The 24512-nt window shown below is 38.1% G+C and overlaps 1 protein-coding gene across 1 annotated transcript in view; it reads right to left on the bottom strand.

Annotated features, from left to right (window-relative positions):
• PHF2 (PHD finger protein 2) overlaps positions 1 to 24512 on the bottom strand; it is a 140161-nt gene that overhangs the window by 18403 nt on the left and 97246 nt on the right. The window contains exons 8-17 of the mRNA XM_039348575.1: positions 23521 to 23608; positions 22600 to 22706; positions 20438 to 20529; positions 19887 to 19976; positions 11963 to 12409; positions 11042 to 11161; positions 9523 to 9641; positions 5027 to 5205; positions 4545 to 4618; positions 2771 to 2928 (exon numbers count right to left, since the gene is read on the bottom strand). Of these exons, the coding sequence (XP_039204509.1) occupies positions 2771 to 2928; positions 4545 to 4618; positions 5027 to 5205; positions 9523 to 9641; positions 11042 to 11161; positions 11963 to 12409; positions 19887 to 19976; positions 20438 to 20529; positions 22600 to 22706; positions 23521 to 23608 (1474 nt within the window). The remainder of the gene's footprint in view (positions 1 to 2770; positions 2929 to 4544; positions 4619 to 5026; positions 5206 to 9522; positions 9642 to 11041; positions 11162 to 11962; positions 12410 to 19886; positions 19977 to 20437; positions 20530 to 22599; positions 22707 to 23520; positions 23609 to 24512) is intronic.

Here is a 24512-nt window from a genome sequence, read left to right as displayed (position 1 = left end):
GACCATAAAAAAAGGCTGAGTGCCAAAGAATTGAGCCCTTTGAACTATGGTGCTGGAGAAGACTCCTGCGAGTCCCTTGAACTGCAAAGCAATCAAACCGGTCAGTCCTAGAGGAGATCAACCCTGACTGCTCTTTAGAAGGCCAGATCCTGAAGTTGAAACTCAAATACTTTGGCCACCTAATGAGAAGGAAGGACTCACTGAAGAAGAGCCTAATGTTGGGAAAAATTGAGGGCAGTAGAAGAAGGGGACGACAGAGAATGAAGTGGCTGGATAGAATCACTGAAGCAGTAGGCATGAGCTTAAATGGACTCCAGAAGATGGTAGAGGACAGGAAGGCCTGGAGGAACATTGTCCATGGGGTCGTGATGGGTCAGACATGATTTCGCAACTAACAACAACTAACTAAATTTAAAAAGGTATATAGAGAGGAGAAGTATGCAAAATGCAGCTTTTGCAGTAAAATATTTATATCTAATTTTACCTGTGTCAAAACTATTATTAGTTCTGTCATTCTGCCAGCTTTGTCTTGAATAAAGAAACTTTAACTGTTCAGTTCATGCCTTATATGTGATTTTTAAAAAGTTCTATATGTAATTACAAAAAACATTTCTCTGCGAAGAGAACATAATTACAATATAAATTCTAGTGCATTACGAATAATAATTATTTGTCTAAATGTGAAGTATAAAAAATTGTTCCAGTTCTTTTATCTAGACACAATCTGTCTGTTTTTCCATTTCTGCTATATCAAGAATCTACTTTATCCAGAATAATTCAGAAAAGCAACATGATTGTGATAAAAGTATTAGAAACCTTATTGGGGGAAAAATTTGGTGACTTCTGTACCTTGATATATTATTTCTATAGCACAGGTCCACAAATCTGTGCCTGTTTAGAGATTCTCCAAATACAATTCCAATTTGCAAAGTATAGCTTGCTTTCTATAGAAAGATCTAGCATCTCTCTAGCTATGAATCTAGTATCAATACCTGCATCTTTGTGTATGGTACTACTTGTGATTTCAGAAGGGCAACACTATATAGAAACCTATTTAGATGAATAAATTGCATCAGGTGCAGTGATGAGTACTGGACAGTCAGATCAATTGCTGTCTTAGTTTTCTAAATTCCTTCAGAACAGGGCTAACCCCTACACTGTGAGATACTGTAGCGCAGCAAAGCTCAGCCACCAGATATTTATGGTACAAAGGATTGTTCCAACAACGGAAGGGGTATTTTGTCCACAAACTTCTCAAACATAGATTTAATAACATCTGTCAGATTTGCTTGACCAACTCCAAATTGATTTAGAAATGCTTCTCAATGAAATACAGAATGATTTATACCTTGAGTTTTCCTGGAATTTTATTTATTCCTAATAATTTGTTTGAAGCAAACTTGTAATGTCCTACTTTGAAATTAATTGTGAGATAAATACAGTATGCAGCCTAGCAAAGTATCCCTTTTATAAAAATATATATATTAGTCAAAGTAATTGTCCTAACAAATCAGAGATCATCAACTCAATGGATTACTAATGGTTGTACAAACCACATGATTAAGCTACAAATATTGGAACTAAGGTAATGCCCTAGGATAGCTAATTTAGACTGGGAAGTGGGGAGAGCTAAGATTTGCATTTGCCTTTGAGTGGGATATTGAGGGTGAATCTCAAAAGGTAGACTGAATCAGATGAGCCTCCCAAATGTAATTATATTAATGCAACATAAATTGTATCAAATGAATACATATAATTATTCATGCACATTTAATCATTTTCCCGGCAACTACATTAAATCATTATAATATTGTGGTGACCTTTGGCCGGGTTCTGAGGACCATGGCTTTTAGGGGTCGTATATGATTCATTGTACAAAAAAATCTACCAAAACTGGTTAAATCTTTATACCTACCCAAAACGTTATCTTTTAACCACTAAACTATGTTATGTGAAATGTAATTCATAAGGAACAGGTTTTAATTCTTCACTGAAGGATTCAGGTTACTTTGAACAACCTTAAATGAACCAGTGAAGTGGAAAGTGTCTCAGGAAAGCTTCTGCCTGAATATATGTACTAATCTTTAAGATGCCACAATAGTCTCCATCATTTTTTGATATAAAGAGTAATTTACAGACAGAGAAAATGCAGTTTAAATGTGAAGAGATAGGTTGTGCATCTTGATTGGGACAGGAAAAGGAAGTTTAGATTACCTGTGGGAATCCATGTGCACCTTTCAGCAACTCCTTTGAAAAAAAACAGATTTGTCTACGTTTTTTCCTGAGCTTTTCAAACCAACTTTATCTAGTGCAGGGGTAGGCAACCTGGGCTCTTTTATGACTCATGGACTTCAACTCCCAGAATTCCAGGTTGCCTACCCCTGATCTAGTGCATCCTTTCAATGAAGCAATAATTAGGAAAATGAGCAAATGGATAATATATATTTTGCTACATAAATTGATTTTTATATTCTCTTAATTAGATTATTTAAAATATAACAGGATTTTTATTACTATGGTGCATCTCCCAACCTGGCTAAACTTTCACAATATACTGAAGTCTTGGATGTTTCCCCAGGCATTTGAGTCTGTTGTGATTGATATGGTCTTTGTTTATTCTTAGGTGGACTCACTCACATATGGTGGGTTCTCTAATGTTTTAACCTTTATAAGATACTCAGCTTCACTTGTGGCAGCTATATAAATCAAATAAATATTATAAATACATATTATTTAAAGAAAGAGGTTAACCATCCTTATGCATACCTACCTGTTGCTGTTATACTCTAAACCCCCAACTTCTTTGCTTGCCTGCAAAAGATCTAGAATGCCTGCTGAACTTGCAGTCTCTTTCTTCGCTTTAGAATTGCGCCCTGGCTTGGCCTCGGTGTCAATGTGAAGAGAATCTTCATCAGAGGAGTCATCACTCTGCAAAAATCAAAGGAAAAGAGTATAACGCACAGTCACTCGTGCCCTGATCATCTCCAGAGCGGATTACTATACCATGCTTTAGGCATGGCTGCTCTTGAAAAGCATCTGGAAGCTTCAGATGCTGTGGAGTGCGGCTGCATGGACAGTGTGGTGCATATCACATCTTGAACTATGCGGGCTGCTAGTCTGCTTCTGGATGCAATTCAAGTTGCTGGTTTTGAGCTTTAAAGTCCTACGTGGCATGGGACCAGGTTATCTGAAGAACCACTTTTTAGCTCCCCCCCATGGGTTCCCAGAAGTCATTGAAAAAATCATGCTTAACCTTTCTGGAAGGTTAAAAGGGGTGGGATTCTGTGGGTGGGGGCGGGATGATGCCTCAGATATCAAAGGCCACTGTGGAGAAGAAATGTCTTTTGGATCTCATCAAATGGAACTCCTTAGTAGATGAGACCGACAATATACCCATCTTGTAAGGAGTTCCATCTGATGAGATCCAGAAGACATGTCTTCTCCACAGTGGTCTTTGCTATCTGAAGCATCATCCTGCCCCCACCCAGAGATTAGCCCCACCCCTTTTAACCTTCCCAAAAGTCTAAGCATGATTTTTCCAGTGACTTCTGGGAACCCGGGGAGGGGGGCTAGGTGATGGTTGCATTATAAGAGTTGATTAGTATTCTCCCCTGCCTTGGTTTTTCTATTTTTTATTTTTATTTATACTTTTTAGTATTTTAATGATTGCTACACTGTTTTGGTTCTCACTATGATTGTACATTGCCCAGAATCATGTTTTGTGAGATGGGCAGCTATATAAACCTATTAAATAAATAAACAAACAAACAAACAAACATTGTACTAATTGGACTTATTTGACAGATATTATTAGAAAAATGGTTTTGCACAATAAACACTACTTTTAATCATCTAGAAAGACAGATTCTAAATGTTTCTATTGAATTCGGCTGATGTATTAAGAAGAAGACGATTCTTGTTTGGCTCTATATCCTCAAATCCAGTTCCTGAAGATTCTCCAACTCACAGAATTATTAATTAATTATTATTAAGAAGCAAAAGGTTGGTTGCATCAGAGAGGGGAGAAAAAGAAAAACCCCTGTGTTACTTGAAGGCCACTAGAGGGGCACTAGGTTCCAGATTGAAGCTGTTTCCATAAACCAGTGAAATCACTCATCTAACTACTGGTAGCATAACATAGTTAACATTTGACTTGTAGTAGATACCCTGAGTGTCAGCAGAAAATGTCCTCTACCCTGTTTGGAGAAGGGTTTTTTTGTGTGTAACCAAATGATAAATACAGTATTGTGTCAAAATGTACTTATTCATCACTGGAAAAGACACTTGATGGAATGGATTCTTCCCAGAGCTATAAATCCATTCCAGAGGACTGAATTGAAGAAGATTGCAAGGAATTAAAGATAAATGAATAGAACTTTCTGTAGCATACAGACAGATGTTAATTTCTACAGGGAAAGAAATGTACTGTAGAGAGAAAATACTTTTCTTGTCAGTGTCTAAAAGCAATAAATATGCAATGCATGTTTATAATTTTGGTAAGTAATCCTTTTAGATATGAGAATGATTATATATTGAGAGAATACCTTGTATAATACTGATTCCACTTTTGGTTTCTTCACTGGAGTGTGCTGTGTGGTTTCTTTTTTATCTGATAAAACTAGGACGAAATTGAAGTAGAGATTTTAGCTTTAAATACTAAATAAAAAACCAGCATGTAGGCAATCCATCTCATTTTTAAAATGTATTTCCAATTACCCTGGTAATATTTCATTTCTACACATGCACTCTTAGCTAAAAGGTCTTCATGCACATGTATTGAATCATTCCCCAAATATAACAAATCTGCAAATAGGTTAAACAAAGCTGGGGGGGAAATAATACTGTCCAAACAATCAGACTCACACCTGCAACAATATGTGACTTGACTGTTGCAACTCTTTAAGGGCCACACAGAGACTTTGGTAGTCATTACTTTTAACCGAAAGTTATCTTCATCTCAGTTTGTTTTGTTTTTGCTTTGCTGTGATGAATAGCATAATTTACACAAGAGTAGAAAGCGTCTTACATGATAAATCTCTTTTCGTGGTGTTTTTCTTCCTTCTAATTGGAAATTCATCTATCTTCAATTCTCCATCATCTGAGACATATTCATATTCGTCTTTCACAGGTTTTGCTTTATCTTCTTTGAAATTTTGCTGTGACCCAAATATACCAGGATTCAACTGAGTTTTCATTCCCTTTGATCTATTAAAATAAAGGAAATTGAATCAGGAAGGACAATACTGAAACAAGTTTTAAATAAGAAATTTCATCGTATTACAGCTACTTTGACCTACGGTAAATAACGAATATTTAGAATTTACAAGTGGGTATATGTAGAGAAACAGTGCACTACATAAATACATTTTCCAATATTACTGGAAAGCAACCAGCAAGATATACTATATGGTATAAGAGACCAAAAACACATCCCTTCTGGGGATTTCTTTGATCAGCTAGGTATCTAAAGCCATCATTATGACAATCACAATCACCAGCAACACCAGCAGCATCCCAGATCAACCCAGTACAGAATGAATCATCATTGAAGATGATAGGCAATCATCTATCACCCTGGGTTCAGTGTTGACTAATAGAGTGTTTTTTACTTTCCAATCTACGGAGGAGAGACATTGACCAGCCCAAAGTTACCCAGCCAGTTCCTGTGCACAAAGGACAATTAGAGTGTGGATCTCACTACTTCTAGTCCAGCATTTTAACCACTACACCACACTACCTTTAAATATATTAAAGGTACAAACAAGGTTCTAGAAGGAAATATTTTAAACGTTAAACAAAAATCAAGAACACAAGGGCTTAACCTCAAACTGACAGGAGGGAAGTTCAAAAGTAATGTTAAAAAGAATTGCTTCACAAATAGTGGAAGCTTGGAACCAACTTCCAGAAGAGGTACTGGGTCAGTCCTCAGTAACTGAGTTTAAACATACTTGAGATAAACACATGTCCATCATCTGACAAAAAAAATTTTAAAAACTCCCTCACAGGGCAGACTTGATGGACAATTAGGACTTTTTCTGCCATCAGTTTTCTGTTTCCATATTTTTACCTCTGGCTTTCTCTCTCTCAAACAAGCACACATGCACGTTACGTGGTACAGTTCAGAAACATAACTTTTACTGAGGAAGTGAGATATCACACTCCAATTACAGGAAGAAAAACAGTAGAAATACAGAGGGTAAAATTTATTCTCATTAGAAAAAGATACAATTTCAAATCTGTTATTATAAATGAGACATTAAGTAATAAGTATTCTGCTTATTTCGTTTTCATTCTTCAATTCATTTGCTAAACTACAAGTTTTATCTGTTCATGCACATGACTGTAATCCCTGAAATAAGTCCAGGGATTCCTTGGTGTACATGCTGTGCCTGGATCAGTGTGGTAAATAATGGTCCATTGCCTTCGATAGAGAGGCCTTATCCTGCAGTGGATTTATTTGGGATAGTGATAATAATAACAGTAACATGGTATGGAAGTGTATGTTCCTCAAACCATGACAGTGAATTTGATTTCAGCAAAAGTAGGTTAAGTTGATAATAATCACTGAAACTCTCTGGCAGTGAGTCAGCAGCAGAAACAATCATTTGAAAAGTTATTCTGCACAACTCCCCTTAGAATGAATGAGAATTGTCTAAGGGCACTTCAAGTGGGCACCCACAATGGAGCTTTCCAAGCCAATTTGTTGTAGTAGTTAAGGTGCTAGCCTAGAAACCAGGAGACTGAGTTCTAGTCCTGCCTTAGGCATGGAAGCTGACAGATGATCTTGAGGCATTCACTCTCTGTCAACTCAATCCACTTCACAGGTTGATGTTGTTGGAAAAATAACAGGAGGCAGGAGTATTAATTAAGTACATTATAAAGTAACAATGGTGGCATAAAGGACTAATAAATAGTGAGGGAAGTTGTGGTACCTATTTTCTTCTTGTTTATAGTTTGGTTAATATAATAAGTCTATAATAAAATCAATTATATGTCCGGTTTAAATAGAAATATCAAAAATAGATTACTAGAGAATCAAAAAAATACTTATGAATAAAATTTATCTCTTTTTTATGTGGCAGGTGGTATTGACCTTTCTGCTAAGAGAATCAACTTAAATATAAGTATTAATGCATGACCAACATTGATAGACTAGCATAGATTATAATAATCTATCCTAATACAGACTGCTCTTAATATTAAGTGGTTTATTTTAAAACTCATCTGATAACTAGATGTTCATTTCCTAGGAATTGATCAACCTCTATTGATCTTGAATGTTAGAAAAAAATGTACTTATTAAATTCAAATACAACACCATCTGGTTCACAATATCATATATAAAAATTCTGAAATAAATAGTCCATATGCATTCTACAGCCATACCCATTTGTATCTGTAAAAAAATATGAAAAATGAAAGATGCTTTCACCCAAATGTTCTATTATTAATATCTACTAGTACTATTGAATTCAGTCTTTGCCAACTGAGCAGTATCATTAGTATCACTAAAAAGAGATTTTCTTACTTCTGAAGAAAAATCTGAACAAAGGTAGCAAAAATGAGTTCATTTATCTTAGTTGTCAAGGCACAGCATGAAATAATTACTTTCAGGTTAGACTGAATGAAATGAAATGTTATTAATGATGGTGATAACATTGATTAAAGTAATTGCAGATGTTTAAGACTGTTAAAAATTGAGAGGTTGTATCAATATGAAAGTATATGTTTATGGTTAAAGATAAGTAGCATCCATTATGTCTTCTATATTCCTTTCTATCCTTTCCCCAAATTATAAATCAAAAGAATGAAGGCACATTGAAGTCAGAAAAAAGAGGAGAAGGAATTTATTATGGCTGCCCACTCCAGTAGAATCAAGGCAAGAATGAGAGACAGAAGATCTTAGCAGCAAGTCAGCACCTACAGCATCATGCAATGACATCTGTAAATTTCCTAATTAAAATATTCTTGAAGCTGTTCTTGATCCAACACTACTTCTCACCAGTCATTCCTTCCCCATCTCCAAAGGAACTAGAACCATAAAGAAAACCTAAGGCTGCAAATGGAAAATCTTTATCCTAACTTTGAATCAGCCATGCCTGACTTGGGATCATGCCACTTTTCTAGTAAAGGCAGGGTATCTGGGCCTCTGCATTCTCACCAGTGTGAGAAAAAACATTGGAAACCAGGATCTGAAGACTGCACCATCAAGTCTGATGCTCTAAGGCCAAGACTATGTCAAAGGGATCGACCAGTCATCTATCAGTCCTTCACTTTGCCTGCTATGCTTGCAATTTTATCAAAAAATGAAATATTTATTGACAGTTTTTTTAAGAGTCAGCTTTTAATTAGACTATAGCTTTAGCATTTCTATATCTTCACAGAGATACATCATTTCTGGATACATTATTCTTTTCTAATTAAAATCAAAAAAGCCTATAATTGTTCCTTTGCTTATTTAATCCTTAATTATACATGCTTTTATGCTGCTTTGGTCATTAGGACTTTTAGCAACTCATAATCAACAATAAAGTACAATAGAAATAACACAATAGAAATAAAATAGAAATAAATCATACCATTAAATATACCTTGCATTATTGAAACAACAATTCAGCCTATGATCATCATGAAAGATAGCACCAAATATCATCAGAACAGTGTCACACATTGCAGACACCTCCCAAAAAACCTCAGACCCCTAAAGCTTTTTGAAGGAGTCAGTTCTTCTGTCCCTTTCTGATTGAGAGAAATTAGACTCATATCTTTTATTTGTTTGTTTTTTCCCCATGCCATGGGACTTTCCTTCCTTCCTTCCTTCCTTCCTTCCTTCCTTCCTTCCTTCCTTCCTTCCTTCCTTCCTCCCTCCCTCCCTCCCTCCCTTCCTTCCTTCCTTCTTCCCTCCCTTCCTCAACCACTTCATCACTGAATCAACTTGGACTACTTCTGAAGTCACCTAGATAGGATCAAGTCATTTCTGGAGTTCTAGATCTAAATAGCCCAATGGAATAAATTTGATCTAGTTGTTAAGGCGTTAGGTTAGAAACCAGGTAACTGTGAGTTCTAGTCCACTTTAGGCAGGAAAGCCAGTTGGGTGACATTGGCCCAATAACTATCTCTCAGCCCAATCACATAGGGTTGCTATTGTGGGGAAAATAGGAGAAGGAAAGAGTATTAGGTATGTTTGCCACCTTGAGTTACTTATAAAGTAATACAGGCAGGATCAAAATCTAACAAATAAATAAAACACTAACTGTGGTACACATCTATGCTTAAGTCTGGGTCATCTTGTTTTCATACAAGTGTTCTTCATTGAGTTAAAAGCAGCAAAGACAACACTTTATATCCATCCTTTTTCTTCCCTTTCATTCTATTACATCAAGCACAAATATGTTTGGACATATCTACTTATATTTATGGTTTAACTGGGAATAATATAGGATGCATCTAGTAAATTATGAAATGTGGAAGGCTTGCAAAAATCAAACCAAGTACTGGTTTTATTAATCAGTGTTCACCTACCCCAGTATTTTCTTGTTGGAAAAAGAAAACATAAATTTATTGTCTTTATTTCCTGACAGTGGTGTCTTTTCCAGTTTGTGCTCCTCTTCCATTTTCAGTAATGAATCAGGTTTACTGTTCTGAAAATTAGAAGGCAACATTTATTATCTCAGCTGCAAGACTATTTGTTTCTTCATAGAATCAATGGAATATACTGTAAATAGCACAGGGTACATCCCAGCTTTTCTCCCTTAAGAACTGTTCTGACTCATATAATCTGTTACAAAGTGAAAATACATGATGATGATTTAATTGGTAGTAGGGCTGCTCAGGAAAACCCTAAAAAGGGTACAACAGAGATACTGAAATGATCCTCATAGTTGGCTGCTTAAAACAATAATGTTCCTTGGAGCCTTAAAACTGCCACGGAGTTTTAACTGCAAACTAAAACGTTGAGTTCAATTTTATGTGAGAAAACTAAGAGGAAAACAGAAGGAAATTGGGGGGGGGAGAAAACAATTACTATTCCACTGGATATGTATCCACTGGACACAAGATATTGATTAAAAAAATGTTTTATCTTAAATTTCCAGCAACCAAATCCAATGGGCCATGACATTTCACACACTGGATATGCAACTGGGTCCTGCAGAATAGCTCACATCTTATTTTGTATAGATGTGAAAATGGGAATCAGGCTTTAGTGAGATTTATGATGAGACAGGGTATAAGAGACAGGGCTGAATCGCATGCTAGCTATGTGCCTCTGAATGCTGCGTTGATGAAAACTATCTCCTAAATTGTGAAATGAGTGTGCATCTATAGGATCAATTAAAAATACATCAGTATGATGCAAATGGGACTGCACATTTATCAAGTGATTATACTAATTGCACAGTAAGTTGAATTATGAGTTCTCTTGTGAGGATAGAAGAATTTCAATTTACAAAATGAAATCCAACGTACAATATAACTGAAAGAAAAGAGTCAGGAAGCATTTTTCACCTATTTTTCCTGCCACACTGCAGAATCCTATTCAAATCTCCTTTTCACTACTACACTGGTATTTCAAAATTATTTGGAGAAAGAATATCAGCAAAGATTGCTTCTTTTTTCTCACCTTAACAGAGGTTTTTCGTAAGTAGAACTATGCTAAGGATATATTCTTGCAAATATTGCATTACTTGATATTAATTATTGTTTCTCATACATACTCTATGATTCTTAACTCCGAATAATTTCTTGGGCTAATTTATTTCATTGTTAATGATTTAATCAATTATCTTTTTACGCACTGTTTTGTATGCTATATTAATTGCAAACTGTCTTTAAATATTGTTTGTTAACAAATGGCAACATATATGTCAACAATTAAATAGTTGACTGTGGTTGAATTGAATCTGGAGAAATACTTTTTGCAATCATTTTTGCCAATGAAATCCTACCCACAAACAGACAAAAAACGATCAGTCAATAAATGAAGTATTTTACTAGTATTACAAAAAATGTTTATTGAAGCCCAAGATAGGAGAGGCTATACCTTATATTTCCATTTTGCTTCTGTTTTGGATTTATTCTGCTCCCGAATCTCAAACTTTTCCACTTCATTTTGTTTATCAATGGGTTCTTTATTAGGGGTGCTCAAAGCATTCTTGGCAGCCTAGTTAAAAGCAATAAAGAGATTGGCAGATAATTTCAGATGAAAGGATAACAAAACATGTCTTCTACTAATTTCTATATGTCAATTGGGCTAGTATGAATTTTCAAAATAATGGGAGCTAAGATATGTCCAGAAATAATATAACACTAAAACTTGAAACATCAAATTTCATCAAACCAAAAAAAATTGTTTTTCTTTATTTTAAAAGGTGCAGATAATAAGGAAAATGGGTTAATCTGTCAATCTAATCTATTATTTGGCATATCATGAACCAATTCTCACAACCTGTGCAATCCAAAGCAATCTCCTACAGGTGGACTAATCAAAAACAAAACTTCATTACTTCACTTAGTCCTAGAAATCCTTAATGAAGTAATGAAGTTCTGTTTTTGATTAGACCACATGCCGGTGATCTCTATGGAGTTGCACAAGTTGTGAAAATTGGCTCAAATTCTTCATATTGCCAGTGACACTAGTAAAAAGTACTACAATCTTAGACCCCACTCTACTGTGATCATCCACTGATTTATACTATAAAACAAACCAACAACCTAGTAAAAAGCACAGACAGAAAACTACCATATCTAAATTCATGAAGGGAACTCATACATAACCAGGGCAGCAGGAAGTCAAGGGCATGGACTGATCTGGGTATATAAATTTTGGAAATTATGTTTATAAATTATGCTTGGATATGAAGAATTCTGAAGCTCACACATTCCCATGAGATAAAGAGGAGAGCATCTACCAAGAGGTCTCTGGCCCCAATTTAATTTATTACTGAACATTAACTCTGCTCACCTTTCCCTTCTTTGGTGTTTCAATCTTAGTTAGGGCCTCTTTTGTGTGGGCCTCAAGAAGGTCTAAATTTGGAATGGCAGGTTGAGGTGGTTCTTTAACTTTTTTGCCTTTTTTCTTCCCTTCCCCCTTTACTTTTGGGGTTTTGGGGGGCTTGGGGGGTTTAGGGGGCTTGGGAGGCTTAGGTGGCTTGGGAGGTTTAGATAGTTTGGTGGGTTTCAGTGCTTTTATTGCTTTGGGGGTCTTTTTCTTAGGGACTTTTTCAGCAGTTGGTGGTGGAGGAGGAGGAGATGGTGGTGGTGGTGGTGGTTGTGGAGGCGGCGATGGTGGCGCAGGAGGTGGTGGAGGCGTTTGTGGTGGAGGTGATGGTATTTCTTCTTTCTCCGCAGGGGTGATTTCCACAACGTTCACATTAACACCCACTTCAGGTTTGTTGACTTTCAAAGCATTCTTCAGGAAAAGAGAACATAAGCATATTGTCAGATATAACGTTGATATTTTTGTCGCTACAAAATAGCTGATCTTCAACATTATTTTCAGAATTTCCCCAGAGATTTCTAAAGAGGTTCTACTGAAGACTGACAGTACTCAGAGAGCAGACTAGAGTTGCTTCATGATTTTATCTTATCTTGTGCCACTTATGACAACTATAGAAAACTGAGGATATAAGCCATTCTATGGTTACTCTCCTATAGTTTATTCCTAAATTTCAGATGGGGCTGAGAATATTGAACCCAAATGGTGTGATTCATGAAACACAGTTTATACCACTTACTGTTTCATTTTGTAATTTGCAAAGTGTTTTTATTTTATTACATGTAATATTGCAATAAAACAATGCCATTTTGACATGTTTTTCAGGAAAATGTCCCTTATACACCAACATGAAATGTTACATACTTTGGTTCTGAGCATTAATGTGTAGGTTGCCTTTATTTTTTCATATGTGTTGTATAGTTTCTATGGACTCTATAGAGAAAGAGTGACTCAATAAATAGATGGGAAAAGTCTCATTTAAGCATGGTGCAGAAGTGTCTAGACAGCCTTACGCTATAAAAATGTTGTTTTTATTAAGAAAACATTAGCACCAATATTTGATAACAGCAAAATATTATCATTTTAAATATAGACATTTGTTAAGTTGACTTTTCTATTATTCATTTGTTTTATAAAAATCCTAGCTTCTTCCATTTTTTTTATTAGAATAGAAATACAAGAGAAATGAAGACAGTCTCTTATTTAAAACACTAATCTGTTTTAAAGAAGTGCAATTCAAATTAATTTGAAAGAGATTTGTCAGAATCCAATCATATTTCATCTTTAATTATCAAATATAGAAACTCCCAATTCTGCCTTCTTTGGATTCTGCCATAAGAGGGAGAGAAGGGGGAGAACAAAGGGGCTTTATGGCCCTCACTTCCTTCAGTAGACTTCAAAGAGCTGAATGCTGAATGTGTGTTTATTGTAACCTATTGTAACCTCAAAGCGTTAACACCAGAGAACATTAGCATTAACAAAGAAGAGTATTTGCCTTTCATGTAGTTATCTGAAGTCTCCATCCAGACGGAAGAAAGAAGAAACGGGGTGGAATTGTGATACTTGAAACTATCACTGGGAAGGGGGGTTGATTGGGTGGGACTACTGGGGAACCCCTTAAAACCTTGAATGGGAGAGCTTGGACCCCAAGTCCTGTCTAGCATGCCTGCAACCATTTTCTCTTAATAAAGGATTCCTGTTGGAAGAACTATTCCAAGAGTTCTGTCTTCTTAAGATGCAAAGTGGGGTGGGTCCTTACATTAGACAGGACTTGCAAAATTAATCCACCTGGAAGGTAGACCCTTGCCGGGGGATTTTGCAAAAATTTACCATGTCAGACAACGAAGCAAGAGAGGGAGAAAACTCCCTGGAAAGAGAGCCGCTGACCCAGTTGGAACCTTGCCAGATGTTGGGATCCGAGAGGCCAGATTTCTCAGAAGAAGAAGTGGTGGAGACACAGGACCACAAGCCTCGCTGGTCGATGGGCGTTGGAAAGAAAAGCGAGTGGGGAAAGGAATCAAGAAAAGTGACCCTGAGACGGGGGACCAAGCAACCAGAATGGAAGCAGGAGATGGAGAAATCCCTGCACGCAAGTGAAGAGGGAGGAAGCTGTATGCCGTACTCAGACTGGATCCTAGAGAGAGCTATTGACCTGATGAAGAGAACTCTCAGCTCCCTAGGAGAGGAGATTCCTGAGCCCTACGCCCGCCCCAGTTCCTGGAGCCACAAAGGGAGAGACACCGAGGGGGACGTGGAACCTGCAACCCCAGGGACATTTACTGATCCAGGAGCTCCCACCCCCTACCGGACCACAGATGGAAATCTGGACGGAAGACACTACCACCCACAATGGAGGCACCGATCCATTCCAAGACGTCCACCGTTGGAGGTGAAATTCAAAGGGGAGCCAACACGCTTGGGGTTTTTCCTAACCCAAGTCCTCAGCTACATGGAGGAATATGGGCAGGACATCCCCAGCGACAAAGCCCGCATCCGGATCGTGCAATCTGCCCTGGATGGACCAGCTGCAGATTGGGTGGTGAACCTGCATGACTCCAATGCCCCAGAACTCAGTAACTTCAACCGTTTCATGTCCTCTTTGAGAAGACGATTTGAAGACCCCCTGGCTGAGCGCAAAGCCCGTGAAAGGATAACAACGATGAAGCAAGGCAAGCGCCCAGTGGCTGAGTATACACAAGAATTCCGGGCCATTGCCAGCAAACTGAATTGGCCAGAAGACATCCTCCTTGGCCATTTCAAAGATGGATTAAACTATGATCTATATGATGCTTGCCTGCCCCGAGGGGACCCACATCAACTTGAGGAATGGTACATCTTGGCAGAGGAAGCAGAGATCGACATATTGAAGAGGCACCGCCGAGGAAAACAATGGAGCCGCCCCCCGCCTGAGCTGACACATCGACCGGTGAAATCATCGGATACAGCCAAGAAGCAAATGGGGTGTTTCAAATGCGGAAGAGAAGGGCATCGAGCTGCAGAATGCCGCTCAAAGGCCCCCCAGCACAACCCAGACAGATCCCCAATCAACAAACCCGGAAAGTATTCAGCTAAGCCAAAAGAAACGGCCATGAGAATGATGGAAATTGCAGAAACCCCCACCTCTGCTCACCAAGGGGAAAGAATTCCAGCCTACACCACAGGGCCGGTGGATGCCTCAGACGACAGCTCGGAGGGCGAACCTCTGGTAAGTGGATGCATCACACCCATCTTCAAAACAGTGACTATATTAATCCCCCCCATGCCCGAAGCTGTGAAGGTGAAAGCTTTAATAGACTCTGGCTGCACCCGCTGCCTCATTAGCCCAACACTAGTGGGGAATCTGGGCATCCCATCCAGGAGACTGGAACAACCAATCTCATTTGGCCAGCTAGATGGATCCATAGCAGGGGGGGTGCCAGCTACCCTAGCCACTCTGCCAATACACCTCTCCCTGGGCAACCATGAAGAGGACTTAACGTTTGTGGTGACCCCAGGTATGGAATGCCCAATGATTCTATGGGAAAAAATGGAATGGGTAAATGGACCAGAAATCAAATTGGACCCTATGGACTTAAAACCCCAAGGGAGGCTACCAGAATCAAGAATAGAAAAAGCATCCATAGGAGAGGAAAAAAGATTAACAGAAATACCAGAGGAATATAGGGACCTTGCTGAAGTCTTCAGTGAGGAGAGGGCGAATGAGCTTCCCCCCCACCGACCCACAGACTGTACCATTGAATTCAAGCCTGGGGCAAAACTCCCGAAGCCCAGATTATACTCCATGAGCCCAAAGGAGAAGGAGGAAATGGAAAGATTTATAAAAAAAAACCTGGAGAGAGGGTTCATTGAGCCAGCCAAGCCTAAAGTGGCTGCCCCGGTCCTTTTTAGAGAGAAGAAGGATGGTTCTTTACGTTTATGCGTGGATTATAGGGCCCTGAATACAATCAGTGAAAGCAACCTATACCCGCTGCCCCTCATGAAAGACATGCTGTCACACCTATCGAAAGGGAAAATTTTTTCTAAACTAGACTTAAGGGAAGCTTACTATCGCGTGAGAATCAAGGAAGGGGACGAATGGAAGACTGCATTTAACTGCCCCATGGGGTGCTATCAATTCAAAGTCTTGCCATTTGGATTACAAGGGGGTCCTGCAGTCTTTATGCAATTAATCAATGACGTTCTAAGGGAGCACCTATTTAAGGGGGTCCTTGTTTACTTGGACGACATTCTTATCTTTACTGAAACAAAAGAAGAACACGTCAAACTTGTCAGAGCGGTTTTAAAGAAGCTGCGAGCCGCTCACCTATATGCCAAACTCTCAAAATGCGAATTCCACCAGGAAAGGATAGACTACCTAGGCTATCGCATATCCCCACAGGGCATTGAAATGGACCCAGAGAAGGTCAGAGCAGTATTAGAATGGGCACCACCCCGCACAAGAAAGCAACTACAAAGTTTCCTGGGCTTTGCAAATTTTTACCGCCAATTCATCCCCTCATTTGCACAGATAGCCTTGCCCCTCACTAACTTACTAAAAACGAAGGGAACATCCTCAGTAAAACCTAGCCAGCCACTAACATGGACAATGGAGTGCCAAGCAGCGTTTGAGAGACTAAAGAGACTTTTTTCTGCCGAACCAGTACTAAGGCACCCAGACATGGACAAGCCCTTCATAATACAGGCAGATGCAAGTGATGTGGCAGTGGGGGCTGTGCTATTACAAGAAAATGATGATGCAGTATTGCAACCCTGTGCATATACATCTAAGAAACTCACGGAAACAGAACAGCGCTGGCCCGTATGGGAGAAGGAGGCTTATGGGATACGTTGGGCATTACTCACGTGGCGACAGTTCCTGGAAGGCAACAAAATCCCCTTCCAGGTATGGACTGATCACAAAAATTTAGAAGCCCTGAAAACTTCCAGGAAACTCAATCCCAAACAAGCCCGCTGGTCCCAGCATTTTCACCAATTCCAATTTAAGCTCAAACATTTACCAGGAAGAAAGAACTTCCTGGCAGATGCACTATCTCGCATGCCCCAATATAACAGCGCACGAACCACAGACTCTAGACCAATAATGGCAGAATCACAACTGGCAGCGCCAGTAACCACAAGAACCCAAGCCAAAATAAAACCACAACTGGACAGCCAAACTGGGATTGAATTCAGAAAAAGTTTGGAAACAGATGATTGGTTCCAGAAAAACAAACATGTGTGCACAATGAGAGACGGATTGCCTTGGGTAGGGGAAAAGTTATATATACCAACAACTCAAAGACTAACTTTCATGCAACTTTGCCATGACACAAAATCAGCAGGGCATTTTGGATTTGTAAAAACTTTACACTTAATTAAACGGCAATTTTGGTGGCCATCAATAAAAAAGGACATAGAAAGTTATGTTGCCAGCTGCCCAACCTGTGCATCAGCAAAGAGGTTGCAAGGGAAATCGCCAGGGCTGTTACAACCAGTGGCAAGTCCCTCAGCCCCCTGGAGGGAAATAGCCATGGATTTTATAGTGGAATTGCCTGAAAGCAATGGGAATACTGTTATCTGGACAGTCACGGACCTATTTTCCAAACAGGTGCACTTTATCCCTTGCCAAAAAATTCCCACTGCAAAGGCCTTAGCAAAACTTTTCATCCAGCACATTTACAGATTGCACGGGGCACCCCAACGCATCATCTCTGATAGGGGAGTGCAATTTACGTCTGCATTTTGGAAGGAATTTTTATCCCTCTTAGGGACCACTCAGGGATTGACATCTAGCCACCACCCTCAAGGAGATGGACAAGCGGAACGGTGCCAGTCGGTACTTGAGCAATATTTGAGATGTTTTTTAAATTTCCAACAGAGTGATTGGACGGACTTACTTCCTTTTGCAGAAGTTGCCTACAATAATGCAGTCCACTCCAGCACAGGCTACACTCCTTTTCAAATAGCCAACGGCCAAAGTTTCAACCCTATGCCAGAGTTAACCCCAAAAGAACCAACGATCCCTTCACTGAAAGAATGGATGGAAAACCTACAAAACACCTGGCCAATAGTCAGAAAATCACTAGATGAAGCTAGGCGGGCATACAAAGCACAAGCCGATAAAAAAAGGGTTGAGCCTACACCATTCATTATAGGAGAAATGGTGTACTTATCTACAAAATACCTAAAGTCCCTACAGCCCTGTAAAAAACTTGGACCAAAATATATAGGACCTTTTCCAATTAAAAGGATCATAAATCCAGTAACAGTAGAATTAGAATTACCCAAAAACCTCAGGCAAATACACCCAGTTTTTCATTGCAGCTTGCTGAAAAGAGAGCATCAGTCACCTCTACGGCCAAAAATCCCCCCCCCACCACCTCCAATCATGGTGGAGGGGGAACAACACTTCGAAATAAAGGAGTCCTTGACTCTAGGAGATATCATGGAGCAACTCAGTACCTAGTTGCCTGGAAACACCTCCCTCCCTCACAAAATGAGTGGGTCCATAAACGTCATGTCAGAGCCCCGAAGCTATTGAAGAAGTTTCACACAGAGTATCCTAACAAGCCTGACTAAATTTTATACTTGTGTTTTCTTTCAGGTGGATCTCTCTTATTTTTAAGAGGGGCCGGATGTCAGAATCCAATCATATTTCATCTTTAATTATCAAATATAGAAACTCCCAATTCTGCCTTCTTTGGATTCTGCCATAAGAGGGAGAGAAGGGGGAGAACAAAGGGGCTTTATGGCCCTCACTTCCTTCAGTAGACTTCAAAGAGCTGAATGCTGAATGTGTGTTTATTGTAACCTATTGTAACCTCAAAGCGTTAACACCAGAGAACATTAGCATTAACAAAGAAGAGTATTTGCCTTTCATGTAGTTATCTGAAGTCTCCATCCAGACGGAAGAAAGAAGAAACGGGGTGGAATTGTGATACTTGAAACTATCACTGGGAAGGGGGGTTGATTGGGTGGGACTACTGGGGAACCCCTTAAAACCTTGAATGGGAGAGCTTGGACCCCAAGTCCTGTCTAGCATGCCTGCAACCACTTCTCTTAATAAAGGATTCCTGTTGGAAGAATTATTCCAAGAGTTCTGTCTTCTTAAGATGCAAAGTGGGGTGGGTCCTTACAATATTTGTTTGTTTTATTGTTTCGTATTTTATTTTCTATGCTAAAACAAAGAAACATATATTAAATAAATATATTTTTTAAAAAAGAGAATTTTATTTTGCTTTCAATGATTGGTAAAAGACCAATATAAATGAGACGATTTAATTGAGATTGTGGCTACTATCCTTCACAGTAAAAACTGCATCTGAAAGCTTCATGGAGGGCTGCACTATCAAAGATGACAAAGCATCTCTTCAATCTGGAGTTCCCATATCTCTTGGCAAACTTCTCCTATGTCATAATCTACTCTTTGTTGTCCTGTCAAGTTGCTAAACTAAATCCAAACTCAGTGCGGAAAATAATTTTATATGTTCCTTTTATGTGCAGATAAAAGAAGAGAGGTATCTAACAGAAGTTATATATAGTTAGTCCTTCACTCATGATTGTTATACAACCTGCCCGAAAGGATGAACGACTGTGGGATGCTGCAACAGCCATAACTTTGAGGCCGGTTGTAAGCAGCTTTTGGAGGGTCCACTATAACTATGAACTGTCTCTAAGTGATCGGGCATAAATCAAGAACTACCTATACAGGTGTGTTAGATAAAGCAAACTGTAATGAAATACACAAATCACTGATAAGTGGCCCAAAATGAATACTCTTTTTTCCCTACAAGCCATAGCTCTTGTAATTAAAGAAGAAGGAGTTTGACTGATCATACAGACATGAGAATAACTTTTTCTGGTATTTTATGAGAAAATGCACAAGGTATTTTATTCAATAAAAGATTCTTACTTCACTTAATCTTATTTCTTTGGCAAGGTCCTTAATCAGTTGTGCTGGCTTAAAATGTTCTGGGAGTTCATCTTCATGGTCCACTAAAGCCTTGAGTTGAATACAAAAAGTTAAAAAATTGTCAAGAAATCTTATAAGGTTATGCTATTTAAAATGATGCAGTATTAACTTTATGGAGCATTCAAATGAGATAAAAATTAGTAGTTTAGAATTATGAACAGACATTTATTTATTCACAGCAAGATCCTACATATGGAAAGGGTCCAGACCCACTTATAGAAAGAGTCTCTTTTTTAATCTGTTTCCTTCCCAACCCAAATCTTTTATGTGATCTCCCATTTTCCTGAGTTTTTTTCTGCCAGGTCCCCCTCTTAGAATTTCCTAACCATTCATTTCAGCACTATGACACAAGTACATGTCAGTGACAGCACAAATCTGGATGTAAAACTGTTCTGCTCTTACAGAAAGAAAATTCTGTTTTACCTAGAAAGTTGTTCGCTTCCTCTTTTTCTGAATTCCCATGCAAACTTATACAGCAGAAAGATCCCTACCTGCTTTTTAGTCCAAGACCTGAAAGCACCATTTAGGATTTTGGCTCCCTGGACTAAATGGGAAGGAGGCTGCTTTCCAGCTTTGTGTAATCCTTAACAGAGAGGAAAAAAATAGAATTCCATTCAATGAATGTGACCAATTGTCTATTGATGTAGCTTTTTAAAATCATACATGTTAGAGATTAAGTTGGCTGTCAATAAGCTTGTGAATTGAACTTCTATGATCATAAATCAGTAGTTCCAAAGCTTGAAGGTTATTTTTGAATCTGAGCTTGAATTTCCTAAACTTCCCATTTGTATTTTGCTTAGCTAATTTCTGATTTGACTACAAATGCTAGATTCAGTGATAATATTCTAACTGTTAAATTCTGTGCTGACCCAAATGGAGATGCTGGTATTTCAAAGACACAGAACTGAAGCCAACACCACCTTAGTGGAGAGTCCATTCCCATGTCCTCTATTCCTTGTTGCCCCTCTCTAAGTCCTTGGCTAAAAATTGGGCAAATGAAATGTGCATGAGCAGCATCTGATTCATGCAAACATCTTCTATCTACTTTATCAATATGAGATTCCACTTCAGTTTCCCCTTCCCAACTCACTGTGTTTCCCTACTAGGAAATTGTGGATTTTGAGAAATTCATTACTCAAGTTGGCTTCTCATGCTCAATACTTACTTTCATATTTTTAAAAGTAAAGCATTTAAGCAAAACATTCATTTCCAATCTGTGAGTCTTCATCTGTTGATTCATTATTATATCTTCATATGCAAGCATCTCAAAAGTGTATCAACAGACTAGTTAGACAATAATTGCCATACCAACCCAAATTCAGCTTTTCCTATACTCTTTGCCTACAAAGGCAATGGTTAGCATTTTGGGCAAATGCAACCAATATCCAAATTGGCCATTTATATTGATACAACAGTTAAGAAATGATGAAGACTTTCAATATTGTGCTTTAAAAAAAATCATAAGAAGATGAAAAGCATGTAAATAAACAATAATTCCAAGAATACAAGAACAAAAAACAAATAGGATGAATTTAGGGGAAGTTAGGAAGCTTTGAAAAGTGGATGTTAAAAAGTTATCTTCAGAAGAATATTAAACCAAAACTTGGGATTGAGACCAAGTAACAATTTGTTTAGTACAGGAGTGGCCACCAAGTATCCTCCAAGTATTCTCCAAGCTACTCCAGTACTCCATTTGTAGCTACCGGGTTCCCTGGCTAAATAGGACAACAAAATGTTACTTTGGGTAACACAATATTTTCTTCCAAAATAAAAGTGTGAATGTGATTTGGAAACCTCCACAAGGCTAATCACTAGCATCTCTTAGGTTCCTTCAAACAAGCTTGGTGAAATTCACCAGTGTGTCTCCAAATATTGGAGACACAATTTTTAAGCATTTGGGAAAGAGGATTGATGGACAGAAATGGGGAAGTTATAGTCCTTAAGAAAGCCCTAAAAGAAAAAAATGTATGGAAAAAAATGGTATTGTCATTATCTAATCATCATTCCAATGAAACAAACACAAGCTGTGAACCCCCTCCTCCCCACAACACTAATTTTCCACTCATGATACAATGGTGGTGAAATTATGGAATTTGTTACCACGAAATACAGTGATAATATTAAAAGGAAGTTAGGCAAATATACAGAGGATTCACCTGTTAATCTTTGCTTCTAGATTGCTACCATTCCAGTCCTTTCTTCAGACAGGCTTGTATTATACTCAAATCACCTTCAGGATCAAGGGTACTTATTAACATTAAGGTCAGTTTAGAGCTAGTGTATTGTAGAACTGCAATTCAAAGGTTGGATTTCAAGCAAGGGGATATAGGTTGAAATTTCTATTCAACCACAAAGATCAACAGGGGTATGTGGATCAATCTCAACCTACTTCATATTGTTGCTAAAAGGAAATAAAAATTTGGAACACCGCTATATATGTCACTTAGATCTTAGAGGAAATTGAGATATGAACACATAAATAAATATCTAATTAGGATTGGATCCCAGTACTTCATTAGTGAAGTTTGTTTCCCCTCTCCCTGAAAGCATGCAGATTATTACAACAAATGGCCAGGTATGGTTACCAGTTTAAATATTAATGGAAAGTAACACCATGTTATAGAACAGGAGCAGGAAAGTCACTTTTATTTACCTTTAAAGGATTCCAGCAGATGTCTTCCTGTGTACCAACATGCTGTTTCAAAATTGGGAAACTGGGTTAAGCTGACAATTTTTAATCGTCTTTCAACTTCATATGCTCTAGGAAACACAGTAAAAAATGTTTCAATTGCAAAGATCACAAAAGTCTTCCTCCCCACCCCCCAAAAAATATTTCTACCATCATTACCCAGAATACATCTGGTATGGTTTTAATTTCCAGGCACTTATCTGGAATTGTCAGTTACTACAGAAATACCCAAATTCAAAACAGTGTCTTACATGATCTTTGCTAATTTTAAGTGAACAGCTAGCATTTATAAAACTCGGTAATCATCACCAAAGGAATAATAGGCTCCAAACAAATGTACAGCAAAATTGTACAACACATACAGTGTTGGACTTATAACACAAGAGGCACTATAATCCTATACATAATTCCTCAAAATTAAATGTTATTTAATATATCATACTCATTTAGTAACATTTATTCTCCTGAAACCCAACACAAAATTTACTCATACTTATTCAGAAGACTTGAATATTAATTGTGAACAAATACAGGAAAATATTCAAACAAAGAACAGTGGAAGTGAACAGTTTCATAATGTTATATGAGGGCAGTTACAGTAATTGAACAATGTTGCAAATAATAATGTTTCTTTTTAAAAAAATAAAATTGTTCTAATAAACTTGCTGTAACACATGAAAAAAAAATACTGGAAAATGGTACACACCTTTCAACTTTGCTTAAGAAAATTGTTAAGTGAGATATGGTAGCAGCTTGGAAGAACAAGTTGGGAAATTACTTCAGTATACAATATACTTGTTTAGGCATGCACCTCAAGCTGTAACCAATTCTCATCTTCTTTTTTTTAAAGAAAGGAATATAGTTAATTATCCACAACTGTCTTACCTCATCTGCATCTCAACAGTTAAACTATGTAGAAAATGTCCTGCAAAGGCCAGGCAATCAACAGGTGTTAAAGTTGCATAAATCCATCCTTTTAAAAAAAAAAAAAAAGAAGGAAGCATACAGGATTTTTGTTAAATATTGAATATAATCACCACATTGTTCATATTTTCAATTCACTGGAAACTCCTTTCAGCTCAGAAGGATTTTGGAAACTGGTTTATGTTTGCTATATAAGAAATACTTCGACCTTTCAGACAGTCAAAGCAGGCTAATTTCAAAGCTTCCTGGGTAAGAAAGATCTAGTGCTGGAAGCAGGCTTCATCTTCAAAGTTTCTATGATATATGGAATTATTTCCGCAGAGAGGGGATGGGTGGGAAGGAGGATAAATTAGCATGATTGTGCCTTTAGATATTAAAAAAGAACCTATAGGAAATTATTTGAGCATTCTGGGGCAGAGTCATGCAACTGAGTACCACCAGCTTATTATTGTTACTTAACAGGTGTTAAACAGAAGGGAGCATAGAATAACACCTGAAGACCCCACAATGCAGGGGTGTTAAGATGGGTTTCTCTCATCCACCAACACCAACTAGAATCAGCCTCAAATAAAGGAGAAGAACCCTCACAGAATTATGCCCCCTACACCTAACTCATGAGCTAATCCAGAAGGATATCATGATCCAGCAAGGCCAGGAAAGATGCATCACCCCATCCTGAGCCTTTCAAAAGTCATCAACAAATGCAATTAATGCCATCTCAATCTAACTCAGTCTAAAATCCTAAATCTCATTTGATGTATCATCTCCTGGAGTTTCTCTAAAAATCAGGTAAGCCTCCAGGATTTGCATACTGTCCAGATTGGTGCAACATTCAAAACAACAATCAGTCAAATCTTGCAAGAGAACTTCTCTTCAAATAACTGGGGCAGAAATAGTCAAATAGTCCTTCCTCCCTGTGGCAGAGAGCAGTTGCAGAGAAATTTAAGGGAATG

The sequence above is a fragment of the Crotalus tigris genome, unplaced genomic scaffold (genome assembly GCF_016545835.1).
Source record: "Crotalus tigris isolate CLP2741 ecotype Arizona unplaced genomic scaffold, ASM1654583v1 scf7180000018160.1183395, whole genome shotgun sequence".
NCBI lineage: Eukaryota > Metazoa > Chordata > Lepidosauria > Squamata > Viperidae > Crotalus > Crotalus tigris.
This window is presented reverse-complemented; position numbering and strand designations above follow the sequence as displayed.